Source organism: Giraffa tippelskirchi, chromosome 5, assembly GCF_054371585.1.
Source record: "Giraffa tippelskirchi isolate mGirTip1 chromosome 5, T2T-mGirTip1v1.2.pri, whole genome shotgun sequence".
In the NCBI taxonomy this organism is placed as follows: Eukaryota; Metazoa; Chordata; class Mammalia; order Artiodactyla; family Giraffidae; genus Giraffa; species Giraffa tippelskirchi.
Genome location: NC_137279.1, coordinates 28,249,256 through 28,275,853, shown reverse-complemented (window position 1 = coordinate 28,275,853; position 26,598 = coordinate 28,249,256). Strand labels below are relative to the sequence as shown.

At 57.4% G+C, this 26,598-nt stretch overlaps 3 protein-coding genes and 1 long non-coding RNA gene across 6 annotated transcripts; 3 read left to right on the top strand and 1 right to left on the bottom strand.

The window, feature by feature from the left end:
* Positions 1 to 85: 85 nt before the first annotated feature.
* SDF4 (stromal cell derived factor 4) lies at positions 86 to 12,886 on the top strand. 2 transcript variants are annotated; one of them, XM_081488194.1, is made up of 7 exons: positions 86 to 166; positions 3,097 to 3,449; positions 5,431 to 5,567; positions 5,853 to 5,966; positions 11,078 to 11,236; positions 11,438 to 11,613; positions 12,344 to 12,886. In XM_081488194.1, the coding sequence occupies exons 2-7, from the start codon at positions 3,145 to 3,147 to the stop codon at positions 12,518 to 12,520; spliced, it is 1,068 nt and encodes a 355-aa protein (XP_081344320.1). In that variant the 5' UTR covers positions 86 to 166; positions 3,097 to 3,144; the 3' UTR covers positions 12,521 to 12,886. The 2 variants fall into 2 exon arrangements, with proteins under 2 accessions (XP_081344320.1, XP_081344319.1); XM_081488193.1 differs by having other exon boundaries at positions 86 to 184.
* LOC145505630 (uncharacterized) lies at positions 9,437 to 17,496 on the bottom strand. The gene is made up of 4 exons (XR_014053165.1): positions 17,442 to 17,496; positions 14,123 to 14,289; positions 13,498 to 13,641; positions 9,437 to 13,090 (listed from the first exon to the last, which is right to left on the bottom strand). It is a non-coding gene; the product is annotated as an uncharacterized LOC145505630 (long non-coding RNA).
* Positions 15,783 to 18,622, top strand: TNFRSF4 (TNF receptor superfamily member 4). Of its 2 annotated transcripts, none has more exons than XM_081488197.1 (7): positions 15,783 to 15,960; positions 16,217 to 16,339; positions 16,750 to 16,857; positions 17,111 to 17,177; positions 17,740 to 17,936; positions 18,106 to 18,234; positions 18,327 to 18,622. In XM_081488197.1, exons 1-7 carry the CDS (start codon positions 15,819 to 15,821, stop codon positions 18,395 to 18,397), a joined length of 837 nt encoding a protein of 278 aa, XP_081344323.1. In that variant the 5' UTR covers positions 15,783 to 15,818; the 3' UTR covers positions 18,398 to 18,622. The 2 variants fall into 2 exon arrangements, with proteins under 2 accessions (XP_081344323.1, XP_081344322.1); XM_081488196.1 differs by having other exon boundaries at positions 16,214 to 16,339.
* Positions 18,623 to 23,536: 4,914 nt separating this feature from the next.
* On the top strand, positions 23,537 to 26,561 carry TNFRSF18 (TNF receptor superfamily member 18). The gene is made up of 5 exons (XM_081488192.1): positions 23,537 to 23,697; positions 24,552 to 24,674; positions 25,577 to 25,664; positions 25,836 to 26,038; positions 26,103 to 26,561. The coding sequence occupies exons 1-5, from the start codon at positions 23,544 to 23,546 to the stop codon at positions 26,225 to 26,227; spliced, it is 693 nt and encodes a 230-aa protein (XP_081344318.1). The 5' UTR covers positions 23,537 to 23,543; the 3' UTR covers positions 26,228 to 26,561.
* Positions 26,562 to 26,598: the final 37 nt, after the last annotated feature.

Here is a 26,598-nt window from a genome sequence, read left to right as displayed (position 1 = left end):
TTCCGCCCGGGGAAAAGATGGCTGCACCGGCGTCGGCGTGGGGAGGTCGGGCCGCTCGCACCGCCCCACACCCGACCCGCCTCTTCCCGGAAGAAAGATGGCTGCGGCCTAAGCGGAGGCCCGTTGGAGGCGTAACGGGCGCTCAGACCGCGCTCGCGGATCCTGGGTGAGGGGAGGGAGGCCGGTGAGTGAGGGTCGCGGGGCGTGACAGCCCCCGCCCAGCCCTGAGGCGGCGGGAAGGGGGCGCGCAGGCCGAATGGGCCTCGGACGGTCCGCAGCTACCGCCGACCGGGCCCCTCGGATGCCTGGGTCGGGGGTCGGTGGAGCGGGGTCAGGGGCCGTGGCCCCGCCGTGCTGGGGGTGGGGAGCATCCGATCCGCCTGAGGCCCGGGACACCCGGCTCGGCCTGGGCCAATCGTTGCCAACGCCGTGTGCGACTCCTGAAGCCGGGGACGTATCTATTAAAAAACCGTTTGCGTTTTAACGACAATGGTCTTACCTGTTTCACAGAGTGGGCCCCAGGGGTGTTCAGGAGCCCAGGGTGGGTCTCCCAGTCTGTAGGTCAGTCCCTGCTCTGAAATCCCTTCACCTGCGGCGGGAGAGAAGTGAGCGACTGACTCCTGTGCTCAACAAGGTGCAGAAACAAGGTGTTGTGAACCAAGAGGAGGAAGTTTACCTAATCTCCTGATGCCTACCTGGTCATTTACTCTTTGTGCAAAATATTAAGTAAATAACACCCCCTGTATGACCATCAAGACAAGCAGAGTCTGGCATTGACCGTTCTTTCCAGATGAAGTCCAGTCTGTTTGGACAGGACACCTGTGTGTTTATGGCCATGAGTCACGAGGGTGGTGTTTAGGTCAGGAGGACTATGTCTTGGTTTGCTCAGGAATTCCAGAAATGTACACATGGTGGTGGAGTGGAAAGGCCTGCTGCATGGACAGTGCTCTCAGAGGGGGACAAACCGGAGTTCCAGCAGACGTGGTTGAGGGGACGGTGGCAGCACAGAGTGCACAGCTGGTGGGTTCTGGTGAGGAGGGTACAGGTTCTCTCAAACATGGAAAGAGGGACGGAAGGCTGCCGGTCCATGAGACAGTTTCCCCTCCAAGGAATGAGCCAGCTAAACCAGGAGAGCAGGTTCTCGTCCAGGGATCCAGATAGCACCTGGGCCCAGAGAACATGAAACCGACAGACACGTCTTTAGTAAGTGGAGGTTCTTCTGCCTGGCGCAGAAAGAATTCAGTGATCCCCAGGGTGACAGGTGAGGAAAGAGTTTGTAGTATAAGACGTTTATGAGACATACAAGCAGGTAGGCAAGGGGATTCTGCCCCGAGAATTAAGCTACTACATTTTTATAGCCAAAGGACAGTGGAAAAGGAGAGAAGACCATCTTCCTCGTTCTTGAGTAGATGCCACTCCTCCATCATCAGCTCCTCCTCCATGTTGGGCGGGGACCTTCTTGTTCCTACCTGGTCAGACTGTCTTGTCCCTGTGTGGTTATGCTGTCCTGTCCCCACGTGATCAAACTATCCTATCCCCGCATGGTCAAGCTGGTCTGTCCCCGCGTGGTCAAACTGGGGCTGTCCTGGTGCAATAGGACTGAGTAAAAAGGTGGTAACTTAAGTATGGTAAATCATCTCAGGTTTCAGTATAATGTGACCTTTTCCTTATATTTTTGTTTTTAGTGAGAACAGAGGAGCTTGTCCTAGGAATCATTAACTTCTTGACTTTGCCAGGCAGGATGTGGGTCTTATTCCACCATTGTTTTATTGCTTTGGGGCATGTCTTGTGCTTCTGTTGCGCGGTTTTGTTGCTCAGCAAGACTGCTTGGTTTTGTGGTTAGGCAGACCTGTTCTCTTGAGTGATCATTAACTTACAGGAGTCTCCCATACTGTTTCCTTTACTTATGATACTTTAGTGGGATTAACTATTTAATTACCTGCTTTGTCTCTTTACACTGTCCTCGTCAGAGTGACGTGCAGAGCTGTCCCCCTGCCAGGGGAGATGTTAGCCAGGAGCACGTAGGACAGAAAAGAGGCAACAGAGAAGCAAGTGTCTGCCGGCCAGGGAGAGCCCATGGCCCTGGCCTCCGTCATGCTGCGGCCAGCACAGGGGTCTTCTTGGTCTGGTGATGGGCACTGTGGTTCAGGAACCCTTTGTGCCTCAGCTTGGCTGCCAACAGCACCCTGGCTTGGGGAGCTTCCCTCTGCTGCTCCCTCTCAAGCCTGCTGGAGGGGGGCTCTGAGGCACCTGGAAGGGTCAGAAGGTGTTTGCCTGGTGGACAGGCTCCAAGAGGAACATGTTGAGGGGCACGAAGGTCCTGAGGAGTCCTGTGGTGGGAGGGACCCTGGAGCAAGGACGTGTGTGTGTTATGTATGCGTGTGAGCACATGTGGGTGTATGTGTGTAGGTATGTGTATGTGTGCACGTGTGTATATGCGCACAAGTGCACTTGTGCAAGCCTCATGTGCATGCACATGCTGTGTTTACATGTGAACGTGTGTGTGCCCAAGGGTCACGGAGATGGCGAGTGGGAGGGGTGGCTCCCTGCCTGGTGGTTTGGGCTCTGTTGGTCCCAGGTGTCACAGAGCCTTGGGGCAGGAGCCTGAGGCTGAGGAGCTCTGGTGCCTTAGTTCTGGTCCCAGGGCTTGAGTGCTGAGCTGGCATCTGGAGTGTGAATTGTGACTCTGGGGTCAGCTTCTTTGCCAGCAAGTTGAGACTGACTGTGCTGGGCACTGGGCTGTGGGCCTGAAGGGGGAGAGGGCTAGCGTGATGCAGGGTGTACCTCGGGGAGGGAGTAGGAACTGGAGCAAAGGGAAAACAGGACATCCAGCACGGGCCCTGGAAACTGAGGACTTGTATTTCGTGTTACCAAGTAAGCATCTCTCTAGCCAAGCATTCGCTGGGGCTCCATCAGCTGATGGCTCTGGATCCTCCTGTAAACCTTTAAGGGCTAGTCGGGGCCTGGCCGCCTCAGGCTGTTGGCCACGGGTAGCTGTGCTGGATGAGCTGCAGGGCCTCCTGCAGTGCTCGAGGTGGTAGGTGGCTGTGGTCGCCACCTTCCGGCTTCCTCACCCACCCCCCTCTCTCTCTGCAGCTCCTGGCCACACTTGCAGCCTATCCCACAGCACAGACCCCGGCGGCCATGGCCCCAAGGCAGGCTCCCCTCTGTGGCCTGGCTCCTTGCTGCCTCTGGCTCCTGGGTGTTGTCCTCCTGATGGATGCGTCCGCCCGGCCTGCCAACCACTCGTCTGCTCGAGAGAGAGCAGGTAATAGAGAGGAAAACGAGATCCTGCCCCCGGACCACCTGAATGGGGTGAAGCTGGAGATGGACGGGCACCTCAACAAAGATTTCCACCAGGAGGTCTTCCTGGGCAAGGACATGGATGACTTTGAGGAGGATGCAGAGCCTCGGAAGAGCCGGAGGAAGCTGATGGTCATCTTCTCCAAGTAGGTGTTATTGGGGGCTGCGGGGGGCATGGGAGTGGCTGGCCTCAGCCCCTCTGTTGGTCTTGCCCTGGTTTTGCTCCGAGTCCCCGCTTGGTATCTTGTTGTGGAGGTGGAGCCTTGACACGTGCTCTTGGGAAGTTGGCAGCATTTGAGCCATGGATGTGTAGCCCTGAGCTGTGCCCTGTGTCCACCCAGGGGTGGGAGTGGGGTTCGGGTCATGGGGAACCCCCCAGGTCGCGGGGAAATGGAGAAACTGGCCTCCAAGGGACCGGGTGTCCTGGGGCTGACCAGATGTACTCTAGCCCCGTCTGTCCACACTGTACATTTTTGTTATACATCCTGTGTCTGGTGGGGTTGTTGTGGGGTGGGGGGTGTCTAGCCTGCATTTACATTCTTGCTCAGACTCCCCACACACCCGTCTCTTCCACGTGGGGCTCCGTGTTTTTGCCACATGCCGACTGCTGTCTCCTCGCCTGTCCCCAACTGGACCAGAGCAAACAAGAAGCCTCAGGACCTAGTTTTGAGCAAGCAGAAGTAATGTTGCCACAGCACTTCTTAAGTGAGGTTTTTATTTTGGGAGCAGTTTTAGACTTACAGAAAAGTTACAAACCAAAGCACATATGTGGAAGCTAAAACACGACATTGCTCTGTTACTGTTCCTGGCACTCCAGGCTTCAGGTCATGTGGTGCCCCAGGGTCCTCTTTCTGCCTTGGATTCCATCCAGGATCCTACCTCTTCATGGCTTTGACGGCTATGAGGAGGACTCTTGGGTGTTTGTAGCATGTCACTGATTTGGGGTTTGTCTGCTGTGTTTTTTTCTGGTTGGACAGGGCTTGTGGGTTTTTGGAAAGAGGACCCCAGAAGTGAGGTAGCCCTCTTGTCACATCACGTCAGGGCAGCTGACGTTTGCATGACATCACGGGGGCTGTCGGCCTGGTCACCTGGCTCAGGTGGTGTCTGCCAAGGAGAGTTGCTCCTTGTCCTGTTCTCCGGTCTCTTTGGCAGCCACTCAGGGAGAGGCAGCCCACCCTGCTGGGGGTGGGAGCTAAGCTCAGGGAAGACCCACCGTGTGGTCTGGAATTCCGTGAGGAGGACAGACTTGTGGGTGTGTGTCTGCACCCTAGAGGGGACCCAGCTGCGTGCTGTTTATCTGGCTACTTCCCTGTTCCAGCCTTGGCTTCTCATCCGTTCCAGCCTTGGCTTCTCATCCGTTCCAGCCTTGGCTGCTCATTTGTTCCAGCCTTGGCCACTAGGACGTTATCAACCCCCAGCTCCTTGTTTTGAGCACTTCCTCCCTTTCTCGCAATGCCAGCCACTCCAGCTTCACTTCCTCATGTAATGTTCCTGCTGCAGTTCTCCAAGGAGCACTAGTTCATCTCATTGGAGAGTGGGATTTAGAGATGAAGAACCAGGCAATGGGTGTGGGCATTGCTACTGGGGTGTCATTGTTTGTAGTCCTCTCCATGGACTTGATAACATATCTGTGCATACTAGCCTATGTGTACATTTGTGTGCACCAACTCACACACGCGTGTGTGTTCTGACCCATGTCCACGGGTGTACACTAGCCATGTACACACTCACATCTACACACTTCTCGACACACCTGCATCTACAGCTGTTTCTTTGTCTCGCTGGCTGTATCAGTGTGTCAATTCTACTTTCCTCTGGTGTCTGAAATCCAGTCCTGTTTCTGGGACTCATCGGGCTTGCATCCCAAGTGTGTGGTCTGAAGAACTGGGTTGATGATTCTCCCCATCCTGTAGCAACATGGTCCCAAGACTGATGGTGTAGGACCAGGCACACTGCCCAGCGTGCTCCCTGATTCCCCCATATCTACTCAACTTTTCCTGTGTCCCTGTCGGGTGGAGTGTGTTACTATTCGTGATGGTTTCATACTTCCTGTGGAGCCCCTCTGGTCGTCCTTCTGTCTGTGTGTCGGGGTCCTGGAGGCCTTTGACACGGCCTGTGGGCCCGCAGGGTGGATCTGAACACCGACAGGAGGATCAGCGCCAAGGAGATGCAGAACTGGATCATGCAGAAGACGGCTGAGCACTTCCAGGAGGCTGTTGCTGAGAGCAGGGCGCACTTCCGAGCCGTGGACCCCGATGGTGATGGTATGGCCAGCCCACGGCCTGCCCCTGAGGGGCCTGAGGCTGCCAGCAGAGGACAGCTCGTGGGCAGGAGTGGGGCTCCAGGAAGGGGGGGGGGGCACTGGCTGTGCAGATAAGGACTCCACGGCTGGGCTCAGGGATGAAACTTGAAGCTGGCGCTTTGCTGCTTCTGCCTCTATAGCTGCCCGTGGCACAAGGATTTTTGACCGATGGCTTAAAATAACTAAAATTCTCTTTTTAAAAAAGGTTCCTTGTTAAACCTCCTAACAGGTTGGTCTGCTCTTTCAGGCCACGTATCTTGGGATGAGTACAAGGTGAAGTTTTTGGCGACCAAAGGCCACAATGAGAGAGAAGTTGCTGAAAAGATAAAGAATAAGTGGGACCTGAACATCGATGAGGAGAGTGAGTGCTTGGCTCCCATGATCGGCGTGGCGCTGAGACAGTGCGGGTGCCGGGAGGGTGTGGGTGAGATGTGGCCACAGCGCGTGTTCCTGCAGGGCCTTTAGGCAGAGCGTCCAGGACCCTCAGGCACGGTGCAGGGGAGATGCAGGGACAGACGGCAGCCTCTAGTGGCTTGAACTCTGGGGAGGAGGTGGCAGAAGGTACCAGAGCACTGGGAAGCAGGTCTCGACCGGGACTGGTCCTCAACCCTGGACGAGGTCTGACCCCAAGAGTCAGTGAGGTTGTGGGGGTGCTTGCCCACAGTGCCTGGCGACTGTGGTACCGAGTGTGGCGACAGGTGTAACTCTCCCCTTAGGTTTTCAGAGAACTTCCTCTAAAAATCTGTCTCACTGATACAAAATTTGATACCTGTTAGCTGAGTTCTAAAGCATCACTGAAGAATTCTTACAACATTTAGGGGTTACTGTCTTCAGCTCTGTGCCCTCCCATCCCTCCCTGGGGGTTTGTTCGCAGCCAGGTGTCGAGTTCGGCTCGATGGGCATTGTCAGAGCGTAGTGTGCCACCTGTGGTCTCCTGTCAGTCTTTCCTTGGCACGTCATCCCCACCGTTGTCATCCAGTGTGTTGTCTTCTCTTGATGGACTTTCTCTGGGGTGTCCCAGTACCTGTGATGCTCCCTGTTTGTCTCGTATCCACCTGGCCGTTGGGGTTGAGTGTGTCATGGCCTCCTGCAGGTGTCTGTGGCCCTGTCTGCCTCTGCTTTGTGAGGGCCGCTGCTGCTGTGTTCTGTATTTGTAGATGCACTGTGGGCACCGCTGTTCTTTGTCAGAGTTGGTGTTTCTAGGACTGGACTCCATTCTTTGCCACTGAGTGTGCGAGCCATGCCTTCTTTCTGTTTGCACTTGCTCTTTTTTTTTTTTAGGTTTATTGTTATTGTTTTAAAATACTTATTTGGCTGTGCCGGGTCTTGGTTGCAGCACATGGGGATCGTTGATCTTTGCTGTGACTTGCAAGATCTTTTGTTGTAGCATCTGGGATCTGGTTCCCCCACCAGAGATCAATCCCAGGCCCCCTGCATTGGGAGCACAGAGTCATAGCCCCTGGACCAGGGAAGACCCTCTTTAGTTTTTAATTCTCAGTTCCACTTATTCTTGCTGGTGTGCAGGAAAGTGACTGGCTTCTGTATGTCTGCCTTCCATCCTGCAGCCTTGCTGTACTTGCTCAGTGGTCCCAGGAGTTTTTTGTCTATTCTTTTGGGTTTTCTACACAGGCAGTTGTGACATTGTTGAACAGAGATGATGTATTTCCTCTTTGCCAATCATTGTCCCTTTTATTCCTTTTCTTGTCCTAATGCATTAGGACTTCCAGTACAATGTTGAAAAGCAGTGGTGAGAAGGACCATCCTTGCCTTAAATCTGATTTTAGTGGGAAAGCTTTGAGTTTCTCACCATTAATTATTAGTATGATCTTAGCTGTAGATTTTTAGTAGATGTTCTTCATGAAGGTGATGAGTCCCCTCTGTTCCTAGTCTACTGAGAGTGTTCATGAATGGATTTTGTCAGATGCTTTTTGCATTGTCATTGTTATTCAGTTGCTAAGTCATGTCTGACTGTTTGCAACCCCATAGATTGGCGCACACCAGGCTTCCCTGTGCTTCAGTATCTCCTGGAGCTTGCTCAAACTCATGTCCATAGAGTCCATGATGCCATCCAACCAACTCATCCTCTGTCACCCTCCTTCTTCTCTTGCCCTCAGTCTTTCCCAGCATCAGCGTCTTTCCCAATGTGTCAGCTCTTTACATCAAGTAGCCAAAGTATTGGAGCTTCAGCACCAGTCCTTCTAATGAATTTTCAGGATTTCCTTTAGGATTGACTGATTTGATCTGCTTGCTGTCCAAGGGACTGTCAGGAGTCTTCTGCAACACCACAATTCAAAAGTATCAATGTTTCGGCGCTCAGCCTGCTTTCGGAGAAGGCAATGGCAACCCACTCCAGTATTCTTGCCTGGAAAATCCCATGGACGGAGGAGCCTGGTAGGCTGCAGTCCATGGGGTCGCACAGAGTTGGACACGACTGAAGCAACTTAGCAGCAGCAGCAGCAGCCTTCTTTATGGTCCAACTCTCACATCCATACATGACTACTGGAAAAACCATAGCTTTGACTATACAAACCTTTGTTGGCAAAGTAATGTCTCTGCTTTTTAATATGCTGTCTAGGTTTGTCATAGTTTTTCTTCCAAGGAGCAAGCGTCTTTTAATTTTGTGGCTACAGTCACTGTCCACAGTGATTTTGGAGTCCAGGAAAACAAAATCTGCCACTGTTTCCACTTTTTCCCCAGCTATTTGCCATGAAATGATGGGACTGGATGCCAGGATCTTAGTTTTTTGAATGTTGAATTTTAAGCCAGCTTTTTCACTCTCCTCTTTCACTCTCATCAAGAGGCTCTTCAGTTCCTTTTTACTTTCTGCCCTTAGAGTGGTATCATCTGCATATTAGAGGTTGTTGATATTTCTTCTGGCAATCTTGATTCCAGCTTGTGATTCATCCAGCCCAGCATTTCCCATGATGTATCGTGCATAGAAGTTAAATAAGCAGGGTGACAATATACAGCCTTGATGTACTCCTTTCCCAATTTGGAACCAGTCTGTTGTTCCATGTCCAGTTCTAACTGTTGCTTCTTGACATGTGTACAGGTTTCTCAGCAGTCAGGTAAGGTGGTCTGGTATTCCCATCTTTATAAGAATTTTCCAGTTTATTGCGATCCACATAGTCAAAGGCTTTGGTGTAGTCAATGAAGCAGAAGTAGATATTTTTCTGGAATTCTTTTGCTTTTTCTGTGATCCAGCGGCTGTTGGCAATTTGATCTCTAGTTCTTCTGCCTTTTTAAAATTTAGCTTGTAAACCTGGAATTTCTTGGTTCACATACTGTTGAAGCCTAGCTTGAAAGATTTTGAGCATTACCTTGTTAGCATGTGAAATGAGTGTAATTGTGCAGTAGTCTGAACATTCTTTGGCATTGCCCTTCATTGGGATTGAAATGAAAACTGACCTTTTCCAGTCCTGCAGTCACTGCTGAGTTTTCCAAATTTGCTGGCATCTATTGATAGGATCATGTGATTTTTCTTCATTAGCCTGTTGGTGTGAATATCAGTTGAGTTTCAGATGTTGAACCAACCTTGCCTATCTGGGATAAATCCGACTTGATTTGTAATCTTTGTGTACGTTGTTGGGTTTGATCTGCTAATATTTTGTTAAGTGTTTTGCATTTGTATTCATGTGAGATACTGGTCTGTAGATTTCTTTTCTTGTTGTGTGCTTTCTACGTTTGTTGTTAGGACCTCATAGAGTGAGTCAAGAAGTGTTCCCTCTGCTCTCTTTTGGAAGAGGTTGTGGAGATTGATGTGGCCTTCTCCTCACATGTTTTGTAGAATTCACCTGTGAACTGCCCTTGAGGCTTGGTCTTTCCAAAGCATTTTCTTTTTTCATGGGCTACATGAAGTTTAGCTTTATTTTGTGAGCCAGTCTGTCTTTGTAATACATGAGATAAGCTCATTTCTGTTTCTATTTCTTTTTTTCCCTTTCTTTTTTTTTTTTCTTTCTTTTTTTCCCTTTCATCTTTCCCTCTGCTGATGTGGGGTTTAGAGACCCCACTTTCCTTTTCTCAGCAGTCACATGATCCCACATGGCTGCCTGACAGGTGTGAAGGGGGTGCCTGGCTTTTGCAGGTGTGCCCATGAGGGCTGCTTGTTGTGGGTAGGGGTTTGTATCTTACAGCTTTACTTTTTCCTGCTCATATGGATGACGCCTGTTTAACTTAACAGAGTATAAGTCGAGAGCGTTTCAGTCTGTTCCTGGGTGGAATAGACGTCCCCTTCCTGTGCAGGTGATGTCACCCAGGATTTTGGTTCTGCTGTTTTTTTTAAACCTTATTTTCTTCCTAAAATGGCTTTTGGCCATTTTTATATTTGTCTCCATTTTGTGTTTGCATTGTTTGTCCTGTGGTTCAGACAGTCCCCTGAAGGTGTCCTTTAGAGGTGGCTGGGGGCCTGGTCCTCCTGCTAGCATTGGAGATTTGGCGGTTGCTTCTTGGGCAGCTGCCAGTCATCTCTGCCTGGTTGTCCTCAGCACCCTTTCCCTGAGGTGTGTGTGGGTCAGGATGTGTCCTTCCTGGATCTAGAGGTTGTGGAGTCTCTGTCTGCACAGCCCCCACCTGACTCCCCTGTGCTCGTGTGTCTGGGGTGGGGGTGTGCAGATCTGGGATCAGAAGTGAAGAGCAGTGTTGGGGTGCCCAGAGCCCCTAGAGTGTGTCAGGGGAGGACTGAGTGGTGAGCCCCTGTGGGTCCCCAAGGTCGCTGTCCCAGTGGACCCAGACGGGCTCCCTCCAGGCCTCCTCCAGCCAGTGCTGCCAGGTCCCTGCTTGTGGCCACTGCTCTCCAGTCTCTGTCTCCTCCTGCACAAGGACATCTAAGCTGAGGGCCCACCTGAATCCCAGTGGTCTCACCTTAAGACCTTTCACCAATTATATCGGCAAAGACCTTCTTCCCAAATCAGGTCTCGTTTGCAAGCTTTGGGTGTGCTGCACTTGATTTTCCCCCTCCCTCGCTGGACACCCAGGTCATTGCCGACCACTGGCCCCCAGGGCTCCTGCTCCCTGCATCGGGCCTTCTCATGGCAGGGGAGTGAGTGTCGTTTGGGGGACACATGAGTCATCTCTGGGGACTGGGTTTTCCTTCAGAGCGCTGCCCAGTGAATGGGAGGAAACGGAAGGGAATCGAGTGGTGCCTTTGTTCCCGCAGAGCTGGCGGCCCTGCCGCACTTTTTCTGTTGCCCAGGAGCGAGTAGGGGTGGGGCTGCACTGGGGTGGGGGTGTCTGTGTCTGAAGGGGTCTATGTCCAGGTTGGGGGGGCCTGTCTAGTTGAGAGTTTGCATCTGCGTCTTGGGGTCCTGGACATCTATTCTCTGGGGGCTGAGTTCCCCTCTGAGGACCAAGTCCTTGTCCCAGCACCTCTGTGTCCCGAGCTGTCCCCCTTCTCTTGGGCTGTGCGTCTCAGAACTTTCCAGATGTCTGCAGCAGTCCTGTGTGCCCGGGTCCTCACAGACACACCTCTCTCAGCACAGGAAGTCCTGGAGAACCTCAAAGACCGCTGGTATCAGGCGGACAACCCGCCCCCGGACCTGCTGCTGACGGAGAGCGAGTTCCTATCGTTCCTGCACCCGGAGCACAGCCGCGGCATGCTGCAGTTCATGGTCAAGGAGATCATCCGGGACCTGGGTGAGGCCCGGCCGCTGAGGTCAGCCTGGGCCGGTCCTAGACTGGGTGGCCTGGGGGACTGTGTGGTCGCTGTTCTCGGTCACGTTGAAACCACACAAACTGAAAACCTGGTGGCAAAGCCTCATTGGCTGAGTTTTCTCCCGAGTGGCCTTGGTGGTCCTGTGCCCACTGGAGTCTGACATCTGCCCTCCTGTCCCGTAGACCAGGATGGTGACAAGAAGCTCTCGCTGTCCGAGTTCATCTCTCTGCCCGTGGGCACTGTGGAGAACCAGCAGGGCCAGGATGTTGATGACGGCTGGGTGCGGGATAGGAAGAGAGAGTTTGAGGAGCTGATCGACGCCAACCACGATGGGATCGTGACCATGGCGGAGCTGGAGGTGGGTGTGGGGCCATCCTGTGCTGGGAGGCAGAGTTGGTCTGGCTGTGGCTGGGCACTGGTCAGGGGAACTGGAGCCTCTGAGCTGGGCCATGCAGCCGATGTCATGGGCTCCCCTTCTTGGGCCCGGCTATGCTGCCCCCTCGGGCATTCTGGCCAGACTCTGGAGCAGGAGGGCTGTGCGCAGGCTGGACCCACTGCCTGCCCGTCAGTGTCTTCCCTGGTGTCTTGTGTAGGTGCTGCATGGGCTTGTTTCCTCCCGTGGCTGGATGAGTCATTGCATTTTATTCCAGAATCCCCTGACCCCTGCTCATAGCTGGCAGGATGTCTGGTTTGGGAACTCCTGCCCGTCAGCACTGCCATCTTGGCTGTTGGTGTGCATGTGCTCTGCTCCAGGGCCTCCCTTCCCCCTGCCCTTCTGTGGCTGGACACCCTGATGTGGTGAGGAAGGTGCCCACACAGGTGGAGGCTGCCTGGCCCTGAGCCACTTCCAGCCTGGTGCCCGCCTTCCAGAACAGGCCCACCTCCTTGCCTCGCAGCTTCTGCCCTACCAGCTGATGAGTGTTTCAGACCAGGCTCCACCTGCTGTAGCTGAGGCGCAGGTGCCCCATGAGTGCAGGGTGTCCTCAGGGGGGTCTTGGCTGCGTAGCTGGGTGCGGCCTGAACATGAGGAGATGCCCCTGGCCTGGGGGGGTGCAGGGTGCGTCGGGGCTGAGCCGCTGTCCTTGCAGGACTACATGGACCCCATGAACGAGTTCAGCGCCCTCAATGAGGCCAAGCAGATGATCGCTATCGCTGACGAGAACCAGAATCACTACCTGGAGCCCGAGGAGGTGCTCAAATACAGCGAGTTCTTCACGGGCAGCAAGCTGGTGGACTACGCCCGCAGTGTGCACGAGGAGTTCTGAGCCGCCACCGCGTCCCCCGCCCCCCCCCCCCGCCCCCCACAGCACCTCACGGGCTGCCTGCACTCTGATTCCAGTGTAATCGCTGCATCTCGCTTCTGAGAACTCAGAGCCCTGCTGCCAGAGGCACTGACCACATCAGGGTGGCGGGCTCCCCCACCGTGGGAAACGACAAAGCTCCTGCTGTTCCCTCGAAAACTGAAAAAGGTGAAGCTTTGCTGGAAACCGGCAGCCAGTGGCCGGGGTGGGGCGGGGTGCTGGGTAGGGCTGTGAGAGCCGCCGGCCCATGGCGTTCAGTCTGAGGAGCATGAATATTGGTGACAGGAATCACATTAATTTACTTCAAAATATAGTTGCCTTTTTCTCTCAGCTTCATTTTTTTTGATGGGAAAAAAAACCACGTAGACAATTACTTGGGACGTTTGTGGCCAGGCGGCTTCCCCTTGAAGCTTTGTGGTGGGCGGTTTGGTTAGAACCCGGGGCTTCCTAGCATTGATGTTCACCTGTGATCGGGTGGGGCCTTGGCTGCCAATTCAAAGTCAGGAGCAAGAGTCCAGGTCTGGGTGAGGCCACCTGGGAGGGACCAGGAGGAAATGGGACTTTAGGATGGAGGGGGGCTCTGAGGATGAGAGCTCCCAGGGATGGGGCTGGAGAACTAGGGGCACTCACAGAGTTTGGAAAGCACAGGAGTCCTGGCCTGGGGCTCACTGCGGGGGATGAGGAGGAGCAGCCCGGGGGGCTGTGGTGAGGCTGGGGAGTTGGGAGCCTGTGGCAGGGGAGATGAGGCGACAGGTCCTCTACTGGCCCCTTCCCAGGGTCTGCCGTGCCTGGTGCGTGGCTTTAGTGTGGGGTGGAGGAGATGACACAGTAGGGGTCAGATGACTGAGGAAGGGTCACCCACCAAGCTCGCTGCCTCCCAGCTGGCCCCTGCCAGGCACTGTCAGAGGCCTGAACCCACGGGGCCTTAGTGGATGGCTCACCGGACCAGATGGTGTGCGTGGGCCTTGGCTGGGGTGGGGGCTCCGGCCGGGTGGACATCGGGGCCAGCCTGAGCTGCCCACGTGACCTGCTTCCGAGCAGTGTGGGGAGGGGCTGCCCCAGAGGAGCAGGGCGCGGCGACAGAGCTGGTTTCCAGACAAACAAGAGGAAAGAATGTTTTCAGAACTGAGACAGAGTGCGGGGCCCTTGGCAGTGGCTGGGGCTGAGCGTGTGGGCGGGCAGCCACCAGCAGGTGTAACTTAGCTGGGACAGAGATGTCAATCAGCCAGGTCCATGGGCTGCCACAGGCGGACCCCGTGTGCAGCAGGTGTTAGGGCCTCAGGCAGAGGGCAGGGTGGTCCTGTAAGGAGTAGGGTGCTGCCAGGCCCTGAGTTACTGCCATCTCAAAAGCTATAGTTTGTCTTAAAAATGTTTTTCTCACCTTCAGTGGGAGAGGGGTACAATACTTGCACGCACACGCACGTATAGCAGGCTGTCTGGGTGCTCTGCCCCTCCCCTGTGGACCCTCCCTCTCTGGAGGCTGGGGCAGCGACCTGCGGTGGCCCCTGCCTGTGAGCAGAGCTGGCTGGTGGAATTTCCTGCAGGTGGGGAGGGAGCCCCACTTACCTGTGCCCGTCACCACCAGGAGGAGGGGGATTTCCAGCCCCTGCGGGAGTCTCTCCACCTGAAGCTTCAGGTTAACGGTTAAGCAGAGAATCCTGTCTCTTGGTTCAGATTTTAAAGGCACCGAAGACACAGAACAGCCTCTGCCTTGGGGCACCAGGATGAGAGCTCTGTGTGGGAGGAAGCATGTGCACATGCATGCCTGTGCTCGTCTCCCTTCATGCCCCACAGTGTTGGCATACTGGCCGTCCTGCTGTCCCGAGGGCCCCTGGAGCTTGTCTTTCCTGTCCCCCCCGAACCCAGGTGGCTGTGGGGTCAGGGAGAGCCTGGCACGGCCTCCAGAGTGTTGGGAGAGGCAGCACTCGTCCAGCCAAGGGGTAGAGCAGAAGGTCTGTCCTCATGGGCCACCCCTTCCAGAGACAAGCCCAGGGGTTCACAGGGGCAGCACACACACGTCCGGGCACATGGGGCCAGCACCACACATGCGTGCTACACATGTGGCTGACACACGCTCCCAGGCACACGTCACACCCAGGACACCCGGCAGTGCTTGACCAGCAGCGCGTGTTGGGTCTGCGTGGGGGGCTTATCCTCTTCCAGTCCTGGAGCCTGGACATCGGAGACCCAGGTGTGGGCAAGGCCGGTGTTACCGTGTAGACAGCTGTGTTCTCTGTGTCCTCATGTGGTCGTCCTCTGTGCATGTCTGTGCCCTGACCTCCTCTTACATGGACACAAGCCACACTGGATCAGGCCCACCTGTGACCCCACCCCACCATCATTGCCCGCTAAGAGGTCCCTTCTTCCAGTATAGCTGCATGAGGGTCGGGCTTTCATGTGCAGGTTGTGGCACTAACGTGAATTCAGCCCTTGATGCCTGCCATGCTCAGGGACATGCAACTGCTCTCTCACACCTGCACACACATGCCCATGCTGGCGCTCACTGTGGGCACTGGTCAGGAGGGGCCCGACCCACCAGAACTGCTGGCATTGGTCTGGGCTACTTTTGGACACTTGGGCCAGTGACCGTGCTCCAGAGCCCCCTGTACCACCTCCCCTCCCCCATAGTTGATGCCTGACCCCGTGAGCTGCCCTGGCTCACCCATGGACTCTGGGCACCCTTTGGTGGAGCAGAGGGTGAGGATTGGCATCAGTGCGGCCCCCCATTTCTCCTGAGGGTTCGGCCCTCCAGAGAGAGTGGGAGTCTAGAAGCACTGAGCCAGGTGAAGGTGTCCCAAGACCATTCTGGTCCGGGCAGCTTGGCTAGGCCGGGCAGGGCAGGGGGGCAGCCAAGATGCCTGGCCGAAGGGGCTCCAGCTCCACTTTACCGTGAGATAGGAGTAGGGTGTCGTGTGATAGGTGCAGACCAGCTGGGCTGGAGAACTGGCCTGGCCCTGGCAGGGCTGGGGGAGCTGCGGGTCCCCCTCGGGCCCTGGATCTACACACCACAGCTGCTGGCTGGGCTGAGCTGAAGCCTGTGGGCATTGTTGTGGGGTTGGGGCCCCTGGGGCCCAGGGCCAGAAGAGAAGGCTGGGAGTGGGCTTCCCAGACTAGCTGCCTTCCAGCGCTTCCTGGGGCCCTCCTAGTTCCCTCCTGGTCCCCTCCTCCTGCCCTCCCCACCCCTCCCCCGCAGCCCTTATAGCCACATCCTGCAAGGAAAAACCCCAGACTCCCAGAGCCTCGGAGCTGAGAGGAGCTGAGAATGTGCATGGGGACCCAGCCGCCCAGGGCACCGGGCTCAGCCCTCCTGCTCCTCGGGCTCGTGCTGGGTGCTGTGGCCCAGCCCCAATGTCCTGGGGACACCTACCCCAGTGGCAACAGGTGCTGCAAAGAGTGCCAGCCAGGTGAGTGGCCTGGACATGGAGTGGGGGAGTGGTGCCTGCAGGGGCCTAGGACCAGGAGACAGGGTCGGAGGACACAGATGGGGCTGCAGGGACCTGCAGATTGGGGTCATGCACTGCAGGTGTCGTGAGGCAAGTGGAGTTGGGTTAGTGGGTGATCTGGAGCCACGCCTGGGATGATGGGCCAGCCAGAGGCCGGGTGGGGCTCCTGGGGGAGCGCCGGGCTGTGCAGGGCTCTGACCCCGGCCTCCCTCAGCAGGTTATGGGATGGAAAGCCGCTGTACCCAAGACAGGGACACAGTGTGCCGCCCGTGTAAGCCCGGCTACTACAATGAGGCCGTCAACTATGAGCCCTGCAAGCCTTGCACCCAGTGCAGCCAGAGTGAGCACCACGGGTGCCCGGCACCCACGTCAAGACTCAACCGTGGCAGGGGCCTGCCCTGCCCCCAGGGCCCCACAGCCTGCTGAAACGACCCACAGGGCACCTCCCCTTCCTAGGGGGCCAGGACCACGTGGCTTCGGGGTGGGGGGGTGAGACCCAGAGTCAAGGGCTGCAGAGGGTCCTGAGCAGACTGGAGGGGTGTTGGAAGGGTGATCAGAGCTGCCGCGGGTGACCCTTGGGGCCGTGTGACCAGGAGGGATGTGGCGTGTGCGGTGGGAGAGAACCAGAAGCCACCAAGCCGTGAGGGGCTGCTGGCCGGGAAGGTGGCTGTGGACCCTTGGCCCCCATCCTCAGCCTGCTCTGCAGCTCTGGCCTCCCCACTGACTGCACCCACCCCACCCAACCCCCAGGAAGCGGGAGTGAACCCAAGCAGAGATGCACACCAACCAGAGACACGGTCTGTGGCTGCAGGCCGGGCAGCCAGCCCCAGGACAGCTACGGCTACAAGCGTGGAGTTGGTGAGGGGGGCCTTGGGAGCCATGTGGAAGGAGCATGTCCCTCACACACTGTCACTGCTCCTCCCAGAGCCCCCACCCCAGCCCCAGCTGAATGCCCCTTCCCCAGCAGATCACACTAAGATGGGGGTGGGGGTCTCCAAGATCAGGGCCCACGGGTGGCATGCAGGTGGGGAGGGACTCAGAGACCCTGGGGAGTGAGCCTCTGGGCGTCCCAGGGGTGACAGATGGGCAGAGCCTGCTGACTCTGTTGCAGACTGTGCCCCGTGCCCACCAGGACACTTCTCCCCGGGCAATGACCAGGCCTGCCAGCCCTGGACCAAGTGAGTGTCCCTGTGGCCAGAGGGCCTGCGTGGCCTGGGGTCTGGGAGCCAGGGGTCAGGTCTGGGAGTAGGAAGCTGCTGGCTGGGAGCTCCTGGGCCTGACTTCCTGTGGCCCTTGCCCCGCTCCACCCCATGATGGTCCCTGCCCCCACCATGACCCCTGCTCAGCCCTGGCCCAGCCCCCCACTGGCCTTCCTGCTGGGTCAGAGTAGGGAGCCTGTGAGACCCCAGCCCAGGCCCCGGGAGTGTGAAAGCCTCACTCACTCATAGCGGAGAGGTTCCTGTCCTTGTCGGGCTGAGCCTTTGCAAGCAGGAAGAGAGTAGGCAGAGGTTTGGGAGAGGAAGGTGCAGGTGGGAGCAGGGTAAGCGTAGGAGGCCCCAGCAGAGTCTGTGGCCCTTCTCCTTGCCGCCTTTGGCCTGGACTCTTATGCTGCCTGAGTGATCAGTGTGGACCCCTGTTGCTTCCCACATCTCCCTGGTACTGCCCCAGTTCTGGGCCCATAGCACTGATGGGGGAGGAGAAGGGGGACTCTGGCCTGATCAACACCCTTGCCCCCCTCAGCTGCACCTTGTTAGGAAAGCGAACACTGCGGGCGGCCAATAACAGCTCGGACGCCATCTGTGAGGACAGGAGCCCCCCGGCCACACCACCGTGGGAGACCCAGGGCCCTCCAGTCCAGTCCACTACTGCCAAGCCCACCACCTCCTGGTCTAAGGCCTCACAGGGACCCTCCATGCCCCACACAGAGCCCCCCAAGGGTAAGGGGACCTTGCCCTGCCCCAGCAGGGCCCTCCCCCCAACCCATAAGGGGAGTGGGATGGGTGGGGAGGATGGGAGTAGAGACTCCCTCTGGGCTCGGTGGGGCCCTCCCTATGGTGGGTCCCTTCCCCTGGTGGACCCCACCCAGCAGGCCCTGCCTCCTTGCAGCCCCTGAGCTGTCCGCTGTCCTGGGCCTTGGCTTGGGCCTGGGCCTCCTTGCCCCTGTGGCTGCCACGCTGGCCCTGCTCCTCCACCACAGGGCCTGGAGGCTGCTGGCCAACACCCCCAAGCCCCCAGGTAAGTGCTTGTGGTGGGCCCCACACCAGATGGCCTCCTGCGGTGCGGGACCCCTGCCCACCTCCCACCTCTCGCCCATACCTCCTCCCCAGGGGGAAACAGCTTCCGGACCCCTATCCAAGAGGAGCACACTGATGCCAACTCCAGCCTGGCCAAGATCTGAGCAACGTCCGCTGGGGTGGGAGCCGGTGACCCCTCCCCAGGCTGGGGCCCCAGAGGGGCAGTGGGGGCCCCCAGGTGCAGGTTGCCTCCCTGTCACCCCTGCACATGGCACCCTGACCCCTGCCCTGTGCCGTTTTAGGTGCTCCTGGGCTGGCCCTGGGTTCTGCTATGTATGCTGTGCATACTCCCCGCCCAGGATGGGCCCCCAATAAATGACGTTGGCAGATGTGGGCCTCTGACTGGGCTGCCTGGGGCTGGGGGGTGGGCAGGGGCTCCCCTGGATCCCTCACAGATCCCAGGGCTGCTGTCCTGTTCCCTGGGCACCTCCCAGCAGCTGTAGAGGGTGGGGGAACCAAAATAAGTGCCCTGGGGAGTCAGTGCTGCACCTGTCAGCCACGTGAGACCCTAACCCAGGGACCTTCCCTGGGCCGCTTGGGAGGGGCTGGCAGGGGCTGGGTACTGATGGGAACTCTGAGGTCCTGGCCCCAAAGGTCATCTAGGACCACCCCTCGGGTTGCTGGGGCTCCGTGCCCTCGGGGAAACTGACAGGGCTGATCCTTCACCCACCCTGGGCGGGAACAGAACGGGCACCATTATGTGAAAAGTTTCCCAGGTGGGAAACCTCTGTCCATGGACAGCGAATGGGCTATAAAAGCCCGCATGGTCAGACAGTCCTGCTGGTCAGCACTGGGGGCGGCCCTGGCTTGGGCAGAGGTGTGGACTTGGGGCGAGTGGCCAAGGGCTCACTCGAGGTGTGCAGGTTAAACAGCTCAGGGAGTCCAGGTCAGTGTGGAAACGTTCCACAGCCCATAGACATTTGCGCCCCGGGTGTTCAGACAGATTGCAGAGCTACAGTGAGCTGAAATAAAAGACCACCGAGCTGCTGTTGGGGTGGGGGTGAAAGAGCAGAGAAAATCTGGGCAAGAGCCCGAGGCCTCGGCTGGTGCACTTGGCAAATGAGCGCCTGGCTTACTCTCACACCTTTCCCTGCCCAGTGACCAGGACCCAGGCATCACTGCACCAAGAGGGCCCTACAGCAGTTGAAGGTCCTCCTGCCACACGTGTCAGGCTGCCGTCCTGCCCCCTGCCTCAAGTTTCTTGGGCTGGCTTCCTCCCCAGAGCTGCCCCAGAGGCCCATCCATCTCTCCTCAAACCTCTGACCCCTGGTGGCCTCCTGGGGAAAAGGGACAATGGGACCATCATGTGTTCTTGGAAGGCTCTCAGGATGCAGCAGTGAACACACACACCCTGTGCCCTTGGAATGAGCAACAAATTGGCACCACCGGTCAGGGGCCTGTGGTCCCTGGGCAGCACAGAGACTGTGCAGAGAGGCTACGGAACAAGCCGGAGGGGCCTAGGGGAGAGCCCAGGGCCTTAGGGCCTGGAAGATCCAAGGTCAAGGGAAAGGGCTTCCTCCCCAAACCTTCCAGCTGCTCCCTCAGCCACGAGCCCCCCACCTGATCCCTTGCCTGGAAGCTCCACCTCTGAACAGCTGACAGATGGAAGGATGGAGGTTGATCACTTTCAGTTTGCTTTGATGCTACCGCTAAGCACACTCTCCACTCCTGTCTCTGCTGACAAGCCTCCCAAGCCTCTGCTGAGCTACCCTGTGGGCCCACAGACACCCCCCTGATATGGCCACACTGGGCCCTCCCCGCTCCAGGGCCCCCACCTGGCTCCCCATCCTCCCCCCTCAGCCCTCCTGATTAATACCTGGACCCTGCATGGGACCCTCTGCCCCATAAATGAGCGTCACTTGTGTGAGCTGAGACAAATGATGAAAAATGTGATGAGCTGCTCAAAAAGTATTGGAAAATACAGCCGGCAGATAGAGATCTCCCCCGCAGTGCCAGGTCACAGAAACTCCGCAGCTTGCGGCTACGTGGGAGGGGCCTTCCGGAGCCTTGGGGACCAGAGGGCGACGCAGTTCCCCACCCCCGAAGTCACTCTTGCCTCTTGTCACACACAACCCTCCCTCTGGTTTCCTGCTGCTGCAGGTGGCAGTCCCCTTTGCACAAACAGCTGCCCCCTGGTGCCTGCCATGCTGGTCAGCTTCCAGAAGGGCCAATAGAGAGGACCTGGTTGGACAAGCATCATTTTAGAGGATTTATCATTTTTTTCTTAGGCTGTTACCAGAATTGGGCTGACGCCAACCTGGTACAAACCTGACTGTTCAGGCCTTTAAAATGAGCAGTGGCAGAAGGTCCAGAACCACCCAGTTCTCCACTCCGCACCTTGTCCTGGGGTCCAACGATGGCTCAACCCCTCCTCCAGTCTAGGAGCTGAGCTGCAATCTAGGGGTCCTCAGAGAGGGCCAGTCCTAGGGGCCTCACCTTGCCCTCTAGCAACCAGAGCCACAGCCCCCCGCAGAGACCCTCCTTTCTGCAGGGCCCAGTTGCTTCTCTGAGGAGGGCCTTGTACATCCTGGGATTTGAGTCACAAACTCTGTCTTTCTCAAACCAAGTTCCACGGGTCTGCCCTGGTCACCAGGTCATGGCCCTCAACATACCTCTGGGTGCCACCAAAATCACACTCCTGGGACCCCCACTGCCTACCCTACAGCATTCCCAGGGATCTCTGCCCATTTCCCCTGTATCAAGCCTCCATTGGAGGGCCAAGCAATCTGAGGAGGCTTCCTGAAGGAGGCAGGGCCCCAGAAACTAAGGTGAAGAAACTAAGGTTCATAGAGACAAGAGATAGTCTCCCGGTGAACTGCAGGCTGGACATCCCCTCCTCCCCACTTCAGGGTTTACTTGGTGTTTCTGGAGGCTGAGTTCTCAGCCTCAAGAGCTCAAGCGCTCCATCAGGGGCCAGCATATCCCCACGGGCTGATGGGATTCCTGTGGGGAGAGCTGGGTTGAAGTCTGCAGGGCAGTCAGGGCTGCAGCCTGAACAGCCCCTCCTCCCACTCTGCAGGGTTCAGCCAATGACTGGTCTCTCCTTGCTGGCTCCTCCTCTCAGGTGTCAGCACAGCTGTAGCCTCCAGTGTGTGTGATGTCTGGGGCCTGGCCAGGCCCACTTGGCCAAGCTGAGGGGCAGGGATTGTAGGGTAGGGGGAAGACTTGTCCTAATTTCCCAAAGTGGGAGGCTTGTTCTAATCCTCAGAAAGCAAGGGCTCGTTCTGATCCCTAGATGGGTTCTGAGGCTGCTCAGTGCTGGTGATCCAGGACTTCTGGGAGGTTGTGGGGTCCCTGGCCTGGAGGCTTCAGAGGATGAGGGATTTCACCCCCCCAACTCTGGGTGTTGGAGGGGCCTCACAGGGCACCCCTGGAGAAGCTGGAGGTGGAGAGGGGGTCAGCCAGGAGCCAAGGGGAACAGTGAGGAAGCAGTCCTTGTTGGGGGTGTGCCCCACCGCCAATGACTCAGGGTGCTGTCTGCCACCCCGCATCCGGCACCCACCCACACTCCAGTTCCTTCAGGCCTGGTGGCCGTAGGTTTTACATAGAAAACATTTCTGACCACCCCCTGCCCACCCTCCTTGTGATGTGGCTGGGGGTACGTGCGGTGTTTCCCCTGACAAGGCATACACATTTAGGTCACATTTAGTTTCCGGAAAAGAATTCCTGGGCCAAAGGGCACGATCACTTAGGAATCCCCCAAGGTCACTTTCACACGTGGGTCTCCCAGGTGTCTTGTCCTCTGTGGTCAGTTGCTCTGCAGCCTGCAATGGGACCTGCTCTCTTGGGGTCCCTTTGGGACCTCTTGAACTGGCTTTTTCTTTTTTCGTTGTTGCACACAACTTGTGGGATTGTAGTTCCCTGATCAGAGATTGAACCCTAACCCTAACCTGCCTAAGGCAGTGAAAGCACTGAGTCCTATTAACTGGGACTTCCAAGGAATTCCCATTCCTGGAATTTAAAAAAAAAGTATTTTTTATAGCAGTTTTAGGTTCTCAGCAAGTGAGGGGGAACCTTCCCCCTATCAATACCCCCTCTTTAGTTGCTCAGTTGTGTCCGACTTTTTGTGACCCCATGGATTGCAGCACACCTGGCTTCCTTGTCCATCACCAACTATTGGAGCTTGTTCAAACTCATGTCCATGGTTGGTGATGCCATCCAGCCATTTCATCCTCTGTCATCCCCTTCTCCTCCTGCCTTCAATCTTTCCCAGCATCAGTGTCTTTTCCAATGAATCAGCTCTTCACATCAGGTGGCCAAAGTATTGGAGCTTCAGCTTCAGCATCAGTCCTTCCAATGAATATTCAGGGTTGATTTCCTTTAGGATGGACTGGTTGGATCTCCTTGCTGTCCAAGGGACTCTCGGTGGTCTTCTCCAACACCACAGTTCAAAAGCATCAATTCTTCAGTGCTCAGCTTTTTTTATGGTCCAACTCTCACATCCATACATGCTGCTGCTGCTAAGTCGCTTCAGTCATGTCCAACTCTGTGCAACCCCATAGACGGCAGCCCACCAGGCTGCCCCGTCCCTGGGATTCTCCAGGCAAGAACACTGGAGTGGGTTGCCATTTCCTTCTCCAATGCAGGAAAGTGAAAAGTGAAAGTGAAGTTGCTCAGTCATCTCCAACTCTTAGCAACCCCATGGACTGCAGCCTACCAGGCTCCTCCATCCATGGGATTTTCCAGGCAAGAGTAGTGGGGTGCCATTGCCTTCTCCCCATCCATACATGACTACTGGAAAAACCATAGCTTTGGGGACTAAGATGGACCTTTGTCAGCAAAGTAGTATCTCTGCTTTTTAGTATGCTGTCTAGGTTTGTCATAGCTTTTCTTCCAAGGAGCAAGCTCTAAACAATCAGCAAAAACAAGACGGGGAGCTGACTGTGGCTCAGATCATGAACTCCTTATGCAAAATTCAATAACCCTGAGGACAGTGCATTTGTTACAAAAGACAAACCTGCACTGACACTTCATCCTAGCGCCGAGTCGGTAGTTCATGTCCGGTGGCTCTTCCTGTGCTCTGGACAGACGTGTGATGATGCGTCCTCGCCGCTGAAGTTTCCAGAGCAGTCTCACTGCCCCAAACCTCCGCCCACGCCTTGGATTTTGAGTCGCAGGGTCTCGGGGGTCCCGCATGGGAATAGTTCCTTGGGGCGTGGCCGAGGCGGAGCGGCCCGCGGGGCGGGATCTGGGCGTGTCCGGGAGGGGCCTGCTTCCTAAAACTGCGGGGCGCGCGGCCAGGGGGACGCCATGGGGGCGAGGGGCGCGCTACTGTCCCTGTGCGGTGTCGCGCTACTCTGTGCGCTGGGCCTGGGCCAGCGCCCCCTCGGCGATCTGAGCTGCAGCCCTGGCCAGGTTCTGCATGGGACGGGGACAGACGCACGCTGCTGCCGCTGCGCCCCAGGTAAGGCAGGCGGGAGCCCCTGCGCCGAGAGAGGCAGCGCGGCGCGCCTCCCAGTGCTCAGGGCAAGCTTTCTGGGTCCAAAGCCCTGATTCCAGTGCAACCCGGCGGAGGCAGAAGTGGCTTGGGGATTGGGGATTCGGTGTTGGGGGATGGTGGCTGGGAGGTGGGGCAGGGGCAGGGGGCGTGGGAACCTTCCCCAAGACAAGTCAGGGGTCCCAATGTGGAGGAGGGCTGTCTCTGTTCCTTCTGAGTGGGTAGTGAGCCCTTGGCCATCACTCAAGCTCAGTTGGGGTTGCACCCCTCTTTCTGCCAGCTCCCTGCCTTGGACCTGCATATCTGGGTGGGAGAAAGTGGAATGGGTCAGTTTGGGGACGAATATCCCTGGGAAAACACCCAGGGTGTCACCCTGCTGGGACCTGGGGGGGGTAAGGGGCTCTTAGAGTTCAGGTGTCAGTGTCGTGGGCACTATGGAGAGCAGTCGAGGAGGGATGGGCAGGCTGCCTGGAGGGTCCTGGCAGTTGAGGGCCATGCAGAATGGAGAGGGAGCAGGGAGTAGATCTCCCAGGCGACCCCCTTGTCTGCTGGGATGGCTTCAGGTCACACTGAGTCAGGTCACCCTGGGTGAGAGCAGCTTCAGGGCAATGGAGGATGCAGCCAGGCCAGGTGGGTGAAGGAGCTGGGTGCCCAGGAGGGAGGGGCACAGCTGGACCAAGCCAGGGTCCTGGCTCCCAGACAGTACTCTGCCCAGCTGAGGTAGCCCTGCCCTGCCCCCCATTTCCCTGGGGGTTAAGAGAGGGTGCCCTAGGGAGGGGGCTCCCCCTAGCTGCTGAGAGAGCTGCTTGTTCCCTGCCCAGATGAGGGGACCTGTCCTGAGTCGGACTGCCAGTGTATCCAGCCCGAGTTCCACTGTGGAGACCCACAGTGTAAGAGCTGCAAGTACCACTCCTGTCCGCCTGGCCAGGGAGTGCAACCTGAAGGTAAGTGGTCTGTGGGGGTGGCCCATGCAGGCCAGGGTGGTAGACAGGGCCCAGCCAGAGCTCATAGCAGCTGGTGTGGAAGAAAGCTTGCAAGTGGGGGTACGGACACCCTCTGGGCAGATGGGCGCCCGTGTGGGGTCCTATGGAACCCTGGCAGGCAGGCAGTTCTCTTGTTCTGGCATCTCAGCCCTCGCTGGAGGCACAGTGCCCACTGTGTGCGTGGCTCTCTTGGCCTAGGTGTCTTCGTCCAGAGATGATGCCCTCGGGGCCGGTTGTGTGGAACAGAGGGGTGTCCAGGACTGTCTGGCCCTTAGGCCCTGGCTCAGACTATGTCTAGGTCCTATACCCACCCTGACCCTCCACGCAGAGCTCAGTCTGGAGTTCAGCCCATTTTCTGGAAGGAGCCTCTCATTCTCTTAGGGGGCTCTTTACCTGGGGGGTGGGGCCTGCCTGAGCACGTGGGGGCTGAGGAAGTGAGGGCAGAAGGGGACTGTGTGAGGTTTTCGGGGCAGGGGAGCCTAGGGGTGACTGGGGCACAGCCTTACCCCAATCTAGGGCCCTCACCAGCCTCCTGCCCCCCAGCCTCCTGGAGCAAGGGAAGGCCCAGCCTGGCTCTTGCCAGGCTTCAACGCCCCCCGCCCCCCTGCCCCACTCCATCCTTTGCAAGCAGGTCCCTCCCCTCCCCCATATCCCTTCAGGGACCCTCCACTCAGCCCTGAGTCACAGCCTGCCCTGGAAAGGGGCACATTGGGGACCTGATTTATCCCAGGCCCAGGTCCTGTGGGCACCAGAGGCTCCTGTCAAATGGATGAGGTGGGGGGGGTAGTCCTTCTGCTGGGGACCTGGACACCAGCAGGATCCCACCCCAGCCACCGCTGCAGCCAGTGTTTGTCTGTCTCTAGGCAACTTCAAATTCGGCTTTGAGTGTGTTGACTGTGCCGTGGGGACCTTCTCTGGGGGCCATGAGGGCCGCTGCAAACCTTGGGCAGAGTGAGTGCTGGTGGGGCCTTCTGGTGGCTGGGCGGTCCAGGCAGGCTTGAAGGCGGGGCCTCTGCTGTCTTTTCTGGTTCAGTGACCCCCAACAGCTCAGAGGACTGCAGCAGTGCGGAGGAGTGCTCGGGTCGCTGAGAGCTGACCGAGGGCTTTGTCCGTGTGTCCCAGCTGTATCCAGCTTGGGTTTCCCACCCTGTTCCCCGGGAACAAGACGCACAATGCTGTGTGCAGTCTGGGGCTGCCGCCCACTGAACCACCCAGCCTGCTGACCATCGTCATCCTCGCCCTGGCTGCCTGCATCCTGGCCCTGACTGTGACCCAGCTGAGCCTGCACATCTGGCAGCTGAGGAGGCAAAGAGTGTGGCCCCCAGGTCAGTTGTGCCTTGGGGAGGGGGTGGGTCCCCTGCCTGCCTGCTGATCACAGCTCCTCTGCAGAGACCCAGCTCCTGGAGGCCCCACCACCCCCGTCCGAGGACACCTGCAGTTGCCAGTTCCCTGAGGAGGAGCGGGGCGAGCGGCTGTCAGAGAACAAGGGCCGCCAGGAGGACCTGTGGGTGTGAAGTGCAGAGGGCCCGTGCCAGGCCCTCCCCGGAGCTGGCCCAGGCTGGCCCTCAGGAGCAACGGCTCTGGGCCCCGCGGTGGGGCCCCAGCACTGGGCCCGGCCCTGCTCCCCTCGATGGTGGAAGCAGGTGGGGGATGGTGACAGTGACCAGTGCCCTGGATCATGCCGAAGAGGCGGCAGCTGTGGCTGGACCCCGTGGAAGACACAGATGCACAGTGGCTGCTTCCCTCTCTTGCTGCCCCACTGGGGCCGCATCTGTGGGCCCCTGGTTCCCAGGACAGGAGGCTAAGGACCTGGCTACAGGCAGCACTCAATAAACGCTTGTCCAGTGACCTAAGTGGATGTGTACTGGGGGAGAAGGGACAGGTT

Coding starts and splice junctions, on each gene's coding strand:
- TNFRSF4 (XM_081488196.1), top strand. CDS start 15,819: ATGTGCATGGGGACCCAGCCGCCCAGGGCACCGGGCTCAGCCCTCCTG. Junction 15,961..16,213: donor CTGCAAAGAGTGCCAGCCAG/GTGAGTGGCCTG, acceptor GGCCTCCCTCAG/CAGGTTATGGGATGGAAAGC. Junction 18,235..18,326: donor CAACACCCCCAAGCCCCCAG/GTAAGTGCTTGT, acceptor CCTCCTCCCCAG/GGGGAAACAGCTTCCGGACC.
- SDF4 (XM_081488194.1), top strand. CDS start 3,145: ATGGCCCCAAGGCAGGCTCCCCTCTGTGGCCTGGCTCCTTGCTGCCTC. Junction 5,568..5,852: donor CGTGGACCCCGATGGTGATG/GTATGGCCAGCC, acceptor CTGCTCTTTCAG/GCCACGTATCTTGGGATGAG. Junction 5,967..11,077: donor CCTGAACATCGATGAGGAGA/GTGAGTGCTTGG, acceptor CACCTCTCTCAG/CACAGGAAGTCCTGGAGAAC.
- TNFRSF18 (XM_081488192.1), top strand. CDS start 23,544: ATGGGGGCGAGGGGCGCGCTACTGTCCCTGTGCGGTGTCGCGCTACTC. Junction 24,675..25,576: donor CCAGGGAGTGCAACCTGAAG/GTAAGTGGTCTG, acceptor GTCTGTCTCTAG/GCAACTTCAAATTCGGCTTT. Junction 25,665..25,835: donor CGCTGCAAACCTTGGGCAGA/GTGAGTGCTGGT, acceptor CGTGTGTCCCAG/CTGTATCCAGCTTGGGTTTC.